We start from the raw sequence: 12,630 nt of genomic DNA, 5'->3' as shown, positions 1-12,630 counted from the left end.
TTATAAAAATTTATTCCCATCCTACAAATTTGAAATGCATATGTTTACTCTATTTGCAGTTCCTCCAATTCTTGAAGTTGATGCCAAACTGATTGAAGGAATTATTGTGAAGGCAGGAAGCACTATCAGACTGCCTGCCATCATGAGGGGCATTCCAGTTCCTACAGCAAAATGGGCCACTGATGGAGAAGAAATTAGAAGTAAAGGAAACGTCAAGATTGACACAGACAATTTTTCAACTGTTCTAAACATTGCAGAGTGCACAAGAAACCACACTGGAATCTATATTCTCACAGTATCTAACCCTGCTGGAACTAAGACTGTTTCTGTGAATGTCACTGTACTTGATGTTCCAGCTGCACCAATAGGTCCAGTTAACCTGCTTGAGGTCACTCCAGATTCTATGGTCATTGAATGGCGACCCCCCAAAGATGATGGTGGAAGCCCTGTCATGAATTACATTGTTGAAAAGAGAGAGTCGAATAAGGAAACCTGGGGTGGCGTTAGCTCTGGCAGTACTGCCACAAACCTCAGGATTTCTCGTTTGCAGAGTGGAGTTGAATATGTTGTGAGAATTCGTGCAGAAAATAAAATGGGTATTGGTGCTCCTCTTGAAAGTGCACCAACTGTGGCAAAGCACCAGTTTGAGGCCCCCGGACATCCTGGAAAACCTGTTGCATCAGATATTGCTGAAGACGCACTCACTCTTGGCTGGACAATGCCTCTGTATGATGGCGGTAGTCCTATTACTGGTTACATCATTGAGCGCAGACATAAGGGTGGCAAATGGATTAGAGTGAACAAGACACCTTGCAAGGAACTCAGATATAGGGTGCTTGGACTTTTTGAGGGCAATGACTATGAATTTAGAGTTTTTGCTGAAAATAGAGCTGGCTTCAGTGGACCTTCACCTATCTCTGATCCAGCCAAACCAAGCAGACCAATCACAGTCCCTGGACCCCCAGTCAATCCTAAAGTTAAGGACTATAGTTGTACTTATGCAGATTTAGTCTGGATAAAGCCTAACAGAGATGGTGGCAGTCCAGTATTGGGATATATCATTGAATGCCAGAAAGCTGGTGGTGAATGGGAGAAAGTGAACAAGGACGATTTGGTTAAACAGTGCGCATATAGAGTTAAAGGACTGACAGAGGGCACAGAATACAGGTTCCGCATTAGAGCAGTAAACATGATTGGAGAAGGTGAGACAAGAGAAATCCCAGAGTCAGTTATTGCTCAAGATATTCTAATCCCTCCAGAAATTGAGATGGATGTTGCTTGCCGTACGCATGTGACTGTCCGTGTAGGACATAATATTAATATCACTGGGTATGTGAAAGCAAGACCTGATCCAGAGATTACTTGGACCAAGGGAGAGTCAGTGGTGGAAAAAGATAAACGAATTACTTTGACCAATAATTTCCCAGTAGTGCATCTGCGCATCAAGGAAGCAACCAGAGCTGATCACGGAAAGTATACACTTAAGGCTGTAAATGACAGCGGCGAAGGCTCAGCCACTATCACCGTAAATGTACTGGATAGGCCTGGACACTGCAGGAATCTTGCAGTGACATATGTGAACAAAAATTCTTGCATGGTCAACTGGGATGCCCCTGAGGACAATGGAGGTACAGAGATTACCAATTACATTGTTGAGTGCCGTGAACCAAGTATCAGGGCATGGTCAATGATCTCATCAGACTGCACCAACCGCAAAGTAAAGGCAAAACTCCTGGAGAATCATGAATATTTATTCCGTGTAACTGCAGAGAATAAGTGTGGTCCTGGACCAGGAACTGAAACCAAGACACCTATTCTTGCGATTGATCCACTTCAGAAGCCTGGTGAGCCAGAGAAGTTCCATGTTGCTGATGTTGGAAAGAACTATGTTTTCCTTAGGTGGAGAAGGCCAGATTATGATGGCGGCTGCCCTAATTTAGGCTACATTCTGGAGAGAAAAGCCAAGGATGCTGAGAAGTGGGAAAGCTTACATGACAATGTAATTAAAGACACATTCTTTATGGTGCACAAATGTGTGGAGAACCAGACCTATCAGTTTAGGGTTCAAACAACGAATGATGGGGGCAAAAGTGACTGGGTGAGAACTTCTGATGTCCTTGTCAAAGAAGAAATTCAAAAACCAGTCATTGACCTCAAATTTGCAGGTGCTATTGTGGTTAAGGCTGGTGAATCAGTAAGACTTGAGGCAGCTCTTAGAGGAAAGCCACAGCCTGAGGTCAAATGGGTGAAGGACAAAACTACAGGGGATAACCCAAGAATCAGCATTGACACTGGGCCAGATTATTCAAAGTTCCTCATGACCAAAGCAAAACGTTCTGATACTGGCAAATATGTAATCACTGCCACAAACTCTGCTGGAACCTTTACGGCATATGCAAATATAACCGTTCTGGACATACCCGGACCTGTCAGAGATGTCAGGATTTCAGGAGTGTCCACTGACAAATGTAGAGTTGTGTGGGATCCACCAGAAGACGATGGCGGTTGTGAAGTTGATAGCTATATTCTTGAAAAATGTGAGACTAGAAGAATGGTTTGGTCTACATACCACGACTCAGTGGTCACTAACTACTGTAATGTTATTCGCCTTGTTGAAGGTAATGAGTACGTTTTTAGAGTTAGGGCAGAGAACAAGATGGGAACAGGTCCTCCAATGGAGAGCAAACCCGTAACTGCCAAGACACAGTTCAACAGACCTGGTCCACCTGATCCACCAGAGGTCACCAAAATTGGCAAGGATGAGATGACAGTTATATGGGCCCCTCCTGAAAACGATGGTGGAAAATCCATTACTGGCTACATTCTGGAAAGAAAGGAGAAGCGTGCTGTCCGATGGGTCCCTATTACAAAGAGCCCCATCACAGAGAGGCGTATGAAAGTATCCAACTTGATTCCTAACCATGAATATCAGTATCGTGTGAAGGCTGAAAATGAGGTTGGGTTAGGAGAACCAAGTAAGCCCTCAAGACCAATTGCTGCTAAAGATCCAATTGGTATGTATGTCCAAATTCTTATCACTATATTTATTTTTTACATTACATGATCTTAATAATAGTGTATGCTTAATATTAATATTTAATAATTTCTGAAATTATATTTCTAAATATTTTAGAGCCCCCTGGTCCACCTGGAAGCCTGAAAGTGGTCGACAGCACAAAAACTTCTGTTACACTTGGCTGGGCCAAGCCAGTGTATGATGGTGGTGCACCAATCATAGGATATTTAGTTGAGATGAGGGATAAGATTGAAATGGAAGGCGAACAAGAGAGAGATCCAGAAGAAGGCTGGGCAAAATGTAATACTACTGGACAACTTGTTCTCACTGAATTCACAATGCTTAATTTGGATGAGAGGAAGCAATATGAATTCCGTGTGTCTGCTCAAAATCAAGTTGGCATGGGTCGTCCAGCAAGACTTAAAGATGCAGTGGTACCAAAAGAGGTTCATGGTAAGATGTTTTTCAATGTATTAATTTTATGCAATTACCTGCAAATATGTACACAATATCTAAAACTAAGTTTTAAAACATGTTTTCTACAGAAATCCCTGAGATTGACCTTGATGCAAGTCTGAGGAAGGGTCTCAGTGTAAGGGCAGGATGTCCCATAAGGCTGTTCGCTACAATAAGAGGAAGACCAGCACCAAAAGTCACTTGGAGACGTGTAGGAATTGACAACGTTGTCAGGAGAGGTCATGTGGATCAGATTGATACAATGACTTTCCTTGTGATCCCTGAGAGCACACGTGAAGATTCTGGAAAATACTCTCTGACACTGTCCAACCCCTCAGGAGAGAAAGCCATATTTGTCCGTGTTAAAGTTTTAGGTAAGATGAATATCACTTAACACTCTGAAAAATAAATTAAAGGCACACTAGGTAGAAATTGTACATTAAATTGACAGATTTAGTTTTACTGGAATGCTCCATTGTAATAGGGAGAATAAACTCTGTCATTGCTACTCCAGGCTCAGCACTGCAGAAAGGGGTAACACTTCCTCCATGATCTCTGGACAGTGCTGTAAAAGTGAATTAAACTCTTCAATTGTAGGGGGAACCTTGGAGCAACAATGCCAAATCTTAACTAGTGTTCCTTTAAAAGTGAATAAACCTATGCAAGAATATTACTGTTGCTGTACTTTACCACCTTATATATGTGAATGTATGTCTATGAAAAATAATCATGCACTAATCACTTTGTAACTTTAATTAGATACCCCTGGACCTGTTGGTGGACTGGAGGCGACTGATGTCACAAAGACATCCTGCCAGCTTGCATGGTCACCTCCAGAAAATGATGGGGGCAGTCCAATCCTGAACTATATTGTGGAGAAGCGTGAAGTAGACAGGAAGACCTGGACAAGCTGCACCAGTGACTTAAAGAAGACAAGCTTCAAAATCACAAATATGACACCAGGAATTGAATACTACTTCAGGGTCACAGCCGTAAACAAGTATGGTATTGGAGTACCGATGGACTCTCCAAAATCCTACCTGGCCACAGATCCCAAGAGTAAGTGTCTGTTTAGTGCATGCTGTGCAATAAGCATGCAACTTTAGCATTTACAATAAAACAAATTTGAAAATTATTCTATTTGCTAATTTATAACTTTTCATTTAAACCACAAAGGTGAACCTGATCCTCCCAAGAAGATGGATGTGTTGGAGATTTCTAAGAACAGTGCAACACTTGGTTGGCTGAAGCCTTTAAGGGATGGTGGATCTAAGATCAATGGTTACATTGTTGATTATCAGGAGGCTGGGCAGCCTGAAGACAAATGGACAGCTTATTCAGTTGTAAAAGACTTGACCATTGTTGTTGTTGGCCTAAAAGAGAACACAAAGTATAGATTCAGGGTTGCTGCTAGAAACTCCATTGGATGCAGTCTACCAAGAGAGGCCGAAGGAATCTTTGAAGTGAAAGATCAGCTAAGTATGTATTCAAGAATATCTTTTGCTATAGACATTCAAATTCTAACTGGCAACTTTACAAATTATACATATTACGTTTCACCCTCTAATTTCTACTTTTTTTGACACTTTTTTTCAGTGGCACCAAAGATTATAATGCCTGATGTGGTCACTGCAAAGGCAGGAACAAAGTTCAAAGTTGAAGCAATTGTGTATGGCAAGCCTGTTCCGGTCACAACATGGAAGAAAGGAAGCGATGATTTGGTCACATCTGACCGTCTGTCAGTACAAAAGACATTGACCTCTTCCATACTCAGGATTAAGGATGTAACAAGGAAAGACAGTGGTTACTACAGCCTTGCTGCTGAAAACAACATTTCTAAGGTCAACCAAATCCTTAGAATCATCATTTTAGGTAAGTAGTCTGTACAAAACAAAATGTACAGAAATGTACAAAAATCTTCATGACAAGTGCATTGCATCAACTGAAATGTTCATGCTTCCACCAGACAAACCTGGTCCTCCAGAGGGTCCCCTTGAAATCCTTGATGTGGATGTTGATGCTTGTACCCTTGCATGGAACTCCCCTACAGAAGATGGTGGTAGCAATATAACTAACTATATTGTTGAGAAATGTGATGTAACCCGTGGAGATTGGGTTCCTGCTGTGTCCTCATGCACCAAGACCAGTTGCAGAGTGGCAAAGCTCACCCCTGGCAAAGAGTATGGGTTCAGAGTGCGTGCTGAGAATCGCTTTGGAATTTCAGAACCCATCTACTCTGAAAAAATGATTGCCAGACATCCATTTGGTAAGTGTTATGGAACAGCAAAAGATGGAAATTTAAAAAAGTATTTGTGTTTTATTATTATTATGTCTGATGTTTTTATTTATAGGATTTTTTAGGTTTTAGCAAATCTGAATGTCACATCGGAATACCTAGCACAAATTTAGCTTAAGTTTTAATTGGGTTATTTTCTTATAGATCCACCTAGTGAGCCAAGGAATTGCTGCATCAACAAAATCAACAAGGAATTTGTTGTTTTGTCCTGGGAGAAACCAATAAATGATGGTGGCAGCCCTATTATAGGATACTCAATTGAACGCAAGGAGAGGAACAGCATTCTGTGGGTGAAGGCAAATGAGACCCTTGTTCGTGCAACAGAATACTCCTGCTATGGCCTCATCGAGGGCCTGGAATATACATTCAGAGTGTCTGCTGTGAACAAAGCAGGACAAGGAAAACCAAGCATACCAACAGAGATCATTACAGCAAGGACCCCAGTTGGTATGTTTGCAAGTGTGGATATGTGCATATACTGTTGGTCTTCAGTGTCAGGACTTTGTGTACTTTGACCTCATTGGGAGAAGGATTTACTTTTTGATTGAACTAAATGTTCAATTCTTGTTGAAAAAATAATATATGAAGACATTTCTTATTTCATCATTAAATCTGAAAATATAATTTTTATTTACTTTTTTATTAGATCCACCTGGGAAACCTGAGGTCCTTGATGTAACAAGGAATTCTGTATCTCTTGTCTGGAACCGTCCAAAACATGATGGTGGAAGCAGACTTGTTGGTTATTATGTTGAGTGTTTAAAGATTCCAACTGAAAAGTGGATTCGTATTAATGCAAGTAGTCAAAATGTACCAAAAGAGGAATATGTTGTTACTGGGCTTGAAGAGGGAGCCAAATATAAGTTCAGAATCATTGCAAAGACAGCAGTTACTGTCAGCTTGCCTTCAGAAGAGTCTGATGTCATCACAGTGATTGCAGAGAATGGTATATCTTGTTTGCTTTCAACATTTACATTTTTGTCCATACCATAAGCAAGCTTTAAACTTTAAAACTTATTATTTCCTTTTGTGTCTATTTTCAGTTCCACCGAGGGTTGAGATTAGTCTTGAAATGAAAAGTCTTATCATAGTCAAAGCTGGAACAAATGTTTGCCTTGATGCAGAGGTTTATGGCAAACCATTTCCAAAGGTTACATGGAAAAAAGATGGTGTGCCTTTGAAACTTGTTGAAGGCATAAAGATGTCTCAGAAGAGACATCACTTCCTCTTAGAACTGTTTTTTGTGACAAGAAAGGAGTCTGGGGAATACACAATTGTTGCTGAGAACCCAAATGGCACCAAGTCCGGCAACATTAAACTAAAAGTATTAGGTAAGTTGATATTTTGGATTTCTTATCATAACATACAAGACACATTATATAGGACATATCATATAAGGCATCTTGATTCTTGATTCTTAAGTATGTTCTGTTTTTATTTTCTGGTTGTTTATTTTTAATTCTTAATTTAATAATATTTTATTTATTAAGTTTTGTTCTGAATCTTTAGTGGGTGCAAACAAAAACTGTCATACCTTTCAGAAGTTTTATTAGTTGTAATGTTAATTGCTATTGACAACTAACTTGCAAAAAAAAAAAAAAATAATAATAATATATAAATAAAACAACAAAAAAAACTTTGTTTCCACAGACAAACCTGGACCACCAGCATCAGTCAAGATCAGCCAAGTCTTTGCTGATCGGGTTAAACTGAGATGGGAGCCACCTTTTTCAGATGGTGGTGCTGAAATAACCAACTATATTATTGATAAAAGAGAGACAAGCAGAGCTAACTGGGCTCAAGTAACTTCAAATATTAGTGGCCTGCTCACAGACTGCTCAGTTGAGAGACTGATTGAGGGCCATGAATATGAGTTCCGCATCAGTGCTGAGAACAAATATGGAATTGGTGACCCAATTATCACTAACTCTGTGATTGCAAAGAATCCTTTTGGTACATATTTTCTGTTGCCTATTTTTATTTAGTTTAATTTATATATATATATATATATATATATATATATATATATGTTTCAAGACTCATACATTGCCATTTTGTAATTTCTTTGTTATTCCCATTACATTCCCATACATTAGATGTTCCTGGACCATGTGAACCTCCAGTTATTACCAATATCACCAAAGACCATATGACTGTGAGCTGGAAGGCACCTGCTAATGATGGCAAGGCACCGATACTTGGTTACATGGTGGAGAAGCGTGAAATTCAGGAACTCGCTTGGTCCAAAATAAATAGAAGGCCTGTCATTGATAGAACCATTAAAGCTGGAGGTCTTATGGAAGGTTCTGAGTATGAGTTCAGAGTTATTGCTCTGAACAAGGCTGGACTTGGTAAACCAAGTGATGCCTCTAAAGCAGCACTTGCATTGGACCCATTGTGTAAGTAAAGTTTCTTATGTCTAATCCAGTTTTCAGTATGGTTTATCACTTTTGAAACAAATGCTTATTTTGTTTGTACTACAGATCCTCCTGGCCCACCTGCATTCCCCAAGGTTGTTGATTCTACACACAGCTCAGTCAGTTTATCCTGGACTAAGCCTGCCTATGATGGGGGCTGTGAAATTTTGGGCTACTTAGTTGAGGTAAAGAGAGTCGATTCAGAGGAGTGGTTGAAGTGCAATATACCAAAAAATCTCCAGGCAACAAAGTTTCTTGCGAGTGGTCTCATAGATAAGACTGAGTATCAATTCCGTGTGACTGCTGTGAACAAGATCGGCTACAGCGAGCCAAGTGAAGTTCCTGGGAATCATCTGGCGCAGGATATTTTAAGTATGTGAATACTTTGGCTTAGTGTTTACATTTAGATTGCTTATTTTTAATTTACTAACTTTTTGTTTTGTTATGTTCTTTTAGTTGCCCCTGAAGCTGAACTTGATGCTGATCTTAGAAAGGCACTGGTATTGCGTGCTGGAGTCACAATGAGACTTTATGTGCCAATTAGAGGTCGTCCTGCACCAAAGGTTACATGGAGCAAGGTCAATGCCAACTTGAAGGAGAGGCAAGGCCTTACTATCAACACAACTGATTGGGATACATATGTATATTGTGAGAACATCAACAAATACGATGCTGGAAAATATGTACTAACACTTGAGAACAGCAGTGGATCCAAATCCTACACTATTGTTGTCAAAGTCTTAGGTAAGATTTCCACAATTAATATATCATTTTAATGCTGTATTATTCAAACTGTCATGTATGTAACAGTATAATCTCATTATAATAAAATTTTGTTTAGATACACCTGGACCACCACTCAATCTCATTGTCAAAGAGACCTCTAAGAATCATGCTTCCATCACTTGGTATCCTCCACAAATTGATGGAGGAAGTCCAGTAAAGAGCTATGTTGTTGAAAAGCGTCTGGCAGAGAGGAAGGCATGGACCTGCGTTGCTCCTGAATGCCCGAAAACATCATTCAGAATTACTAATTTAGAAGCCAGAAAACCCTACTGTTTCAGAGTTTCAGCTGAAAATGTGTATGGTATTGGTGAGGGCTGTGAGACACCTGGACCAGTGATAGCCTCAGGTAAGTGCAGTTTCTTTTTGGGCTAAACTTGGACTATAAATAATACTGTAATTTGATTTCCTGTTCAGATTACAATATACACAACTTCAATTAAAATAAAATAATCGCTATTTTGCAGAGCAACCTGGACCAGTAACAGACTTCAAGCCTGAAATGGTCACCAAGGATTCCTGCACTCTTATTTGGAAGAAGCCCATCAGTGATGGTGGAAGTCATATTGTTGCCTATGCACTAGAGATCAGTGAAGGTGAAGACAAATGGAAACAGCTAATGAGGTCCAAGCTCATGCATCACACAGTAAGAGACTTACAGGAAGGAAAGGAGTATGCATTTAGAGTCAAAGCTTTCAATGAATCTTCTGAAGGACCCCCAGTCGAACTCACACTTTTGGCTAAGGATCAAGTTGGTATGTGTCATTATTACTAGATTTTAATGTTATCAGATCTCTATCAAATTATTTATTTTAATATGTGTTGGTTGAATTGCATGATATGTTCTATTCACATTCAAATCAGAATATTTCTCTAATGCTTTTGCAGTTCTACCTGATTGTGACCTTAAAGGCTTGCCAGACTCTTCTTATGTGGCAAAGGAAGGAAGCACTGTTCGCCTCATTATCCCCATTACTGGAATTCCTGTCCCAGCAGTTTTGTGGAAGAAGAGTGGTGTTACTTTAGGAGATAGTGGAAGAATCTCTGTTGAATCTACAGCAACAAATACAACATTGCTTATACGTGACTGCCAGAGAGGTGATGCTGACAAATACACTATCACTTTGAAAAACACTGCAGGAACAAAGGAATGCACTGTTGACATCAAGGTGGTTGGAAAGCCTGGAATTTGCACAGGTCCCTTCAAGTTTGATGAAATCACAGCTGATGGAATCACTCTGGAGTGGGCCCCTCCCAAGGATGATGGTGGATCAGAAATTACTAACTACATCCTTGAAAAGAGACATTCTACAAGTAATAAGTGGGCCACAGTTGCTTCAGCCATTCAGAAGAACATTCTCAGGGTCACAAGGCTCCATGAGGGAACAGAGTACATATTCAGAGTGTGTGCTGAAAACAAATACGGGATTGGAGAGTTCCTCAAATCCGACCCAGTTATAGCTAAACATCCTTTCAGTGAGTGTTCAAAGAGCATTGATTAAAATTGCATCATTTTCTGGAATTAAAAAAAAATACAAATACCTTTTAAATTTTAGTGTTTAGAGAAATAAGTTATTTGCAAGAATATATAGTGAAGATATATATATATATATATATATATATAGTAAAGATATTTTCACTTTTCAGTAGGAAATCATCTTATGCCTTTCCCAAACTTGTAACTAATTTAGGTTTAAATAAGTGATATTGACTGTAGAGAGAATAGAAAACAGTCTATATTCTACAAGGGTGATAACTAGAGTACATCATTTTTTGTGTGATATAAGTATTCCTTTCTTTCCCCAAAAGATGCTCCAGAGGCACCAGCTCCACCGCAGGTCCTGAGTATTCGCCATGAGTCTGCCATTGTTTCATGGTCTGATCCAAAGGACACCGGAGGCTCTGCTATAACAGGCAACTTTTCTGCTGCAAAATTTTAGTATATTTTAAATTCCTGAATACATAAGATCATGCTAATTAATCAATTTTCATTTTCATTTCAGGATATCATGTGGAATTCAAAGACAGGAACAGCTTATTGTGGAAGAGAGCTAGCAAGACACCTTTGAGAGTAAAGGAGTGCAGAGTGACTGGCATAGTTGAAGGTCTTGAGTATGAATTCAGAGTGATTGCAATAAACATGGCTGGACTTGGAAAACCAAGCAAACCCACTGAAGCACTTGTTGCACTCGATCCAATTGGTAAGGCTGTTTTGTGTTGTTTTGTTTGTTTTTTATCATCCAACATAATGCTCATTATATATTTTTATTTATCTAAATTCCACAGATCCTCCTGGCAAACCTGATGTGATCAGCATTACAAGGAACAGTGTAACTCTAATCTGGACTGCACCTAAGTATGATGGAGGCCACAAGCTGACTGGCTATATTGTTGAAAAACTAGAGCATCCAGGAAAGGCCTGGACAAAGGCCAATCATGTCAACATCCACAGCTGTGCTTTCACAGTAACAGATTTAGCAGAAGGCTGCATGTATAATTTCAGAATTAGAGCAAAGAATGCAGCAGCTGCCATCAGTGCTCCCTCAGAGCAAACTGATACTCTGACCTGCAAAGATGAATATGGTAGGTTTTTCTCAATTAATAAATCTAATTTCATAATATTATATACTAAAATAAATAATATCAACAAGTTTGTAATCAATTACTCTTTTTGTACAGAACCTCCATCTATTACCATTGATCCTGAAATGAAAGATGGTGTCACTGTCAAGGCTGGAGAAACAATTGTGATCTGTGCTTCAAGTATTCTTGGCAAGCCCCCACCAATAGTTGTATGGTCTATGGGAGGAAAAGAATTGAAGACATCAGATATTGTCCAGATTACAAATACTCCCACAACATCAACTATATCAATCAAATATGCCTCTAGAAAGAACACTGGAGAGTACACCCTTACTGCAAGCAATCCATTTGGAGTTAAAGAAGAAAAAGTGAAAGTGAAAATCCTTGATGTACCTGGTCCTCCAGGTCCTATTGAAGCTAGCAGTGTGTCAGCTGAAAAGTGCACACTGACATGGTTACCACCAGAAGAAGATGGAGGCTGTGCTATCAAATCGTACATTCTTGAAAAAAGGGAAACTAGCCGCCTCCTTTGGACAAAGCTGGCTGAGGATGTAATGGATTGTCGTTACGTTGCCCACAAATTGATTAAAGGCAATGAATACATTTTCCGTGTTTTAGCTGTGAATCAATATGGTATTGGTGACGCAACCCAGTCTGATCCAGTCAAAATGGTGGACAGCTTTGGTAAGTTTAAGCTTTTGTTCATCTGTGTTAAGTTTATAGTTGTGTTCTGATATGTTACTACAGATGCTTTATTATTTTAATGTATTACAGGTCCACCTGGGCCACCATCAAAGCCTGAAATTGATAATGTCAGTAAAAATGCTGTAACCATTTCATGGAAAAGGCCAGTTTCTGATGGAGGAAGTGACATTCGGGGATACAGTGTTGAGAGAAAAGAGAGGAGGGGTTTGAGATGGGTTAGAGCATCAAAGAAAACCATCTCTGATCTGCGCTACAAAGTTTCAGGCCTTACTGAAGGAGTGGAGTATGAATTCCGTGTAACTGCGGAGAACAAAGCTGGTTTTGGAGAGCCTAGTGAGTCATCACTACCAGTGTTGACAAAGGATATCACATGT

General features: G+C 39.6%; 1 protein-coding gene across 1 annotated transcript in view; it reads left to right on the top strand.

Moving 5' to 3' along the window:
* ttn.2 (titin, tandem duplicate 2) overlaps positions 1 to 12,630 on the top strand; it is a 173,622-nt gene that overhangs the window by 119,465 nt on the left and 41,527 nt on the right. Inside the window, exons 150-171 of the mRNA XM_066641306.1 lie at positions 60 to 3,014; positions 3,134 to 3,469; positions 3,562 to 3,846; positions 4,232 to 4,531; positions 4,649 to 4,951; positions 5,069 to 5,344; positions 5,439 to 5,738; positions 5,913 to 6,215; positions 6,415 to 6,714; positions 6,812 to 7,099; positions 7,419 to 7,721; positions 7,865 to 8,167; positions 8,252 to 8,557; positions 8,642 to 8,929; positions 9,027 to 9,317; positions 9,436 to 9,723; positions 9,857 to 10,444; positions 10,778 to 10,882; positions 10,972 to 11,169; positions 11,255 to 11,551; positions 11,648 to 12,235; positions 12,326 to 12,628. Of these exons, the coding sequence (XP_066497403.1) occupies positions 60 to 3,014; positions 3,134 to 3,469; positions 3,562 to 3,846; positions 4,232 to 4,531; positions 4,649 to 4,951; positions 5,069 to 5,344; positions 5,439 to 5,738; positions 5,913 to 6,215; positions 6,415 to 6,714; positions 6,812 to 7,099; positions 7,419 to 7,721; positions 7,865 to 8,167; positions 8,252 to 8,557; positions 8,642 to 8,929; positions 9,027 to 9,317; positions 9,436 to 9,723; positions 9,857 to 10,444; positions 10,778 to 10,882; positions 10,972 to 11,169; positions 11,255 to 11,551; positions 11,648 to 12,235; positions 12,326 to 12,628 (9,504 nt within the window). The remainder of the gene's footprint in view (positions 1 to 59; positions 3,015 to 3,133; positions 3,470 to 3,561; positions 3,847 to 4,231; positions 4,532 to 4,648; positions 4,952 to 5,068; positions 5,345 to 5,438; positions 5,739 to 5,912; positions 6,216 to 6,414; positions 6,715 to 6,811; positions 7,100 to 7,418; positions 7,722 to 7,864; positions 8,168 to 8,251; positions 8,558 to 8,641; positions 8,930 to 9,026; positions 9,318 to 9,435; positions 9,724 to 9,856; positions 10,445 to 10,777; positions 10,883 to 10,971; positions 11,170 to 11,254; positions 11,552 to 11,647; positions 12,236 to 12,325; positions 12,629 to 12,630) is intronic.

This window comes from Hoplias malabaricus, chromosome 12 (genome assembly GCF_029633855.1).
Source record: "Hoplias malabaricus isolate fHopMal1 chromosome 12, fHopMal1.hap1, whole genome shotgun sequence".
In the NCBI taxonomy this organism is placed as follows: Eukaryota; Metazoa; Chordata; class Actinopteri; order Characiformes; family Erythrinidae; genus Hoplias; species Hoplias malabaricus.
The sequence above is the reverse complement of the archived record's forward strand: the minus strand, read 5'-3'. Positions and strand labels throughout refer to the sequence as shown.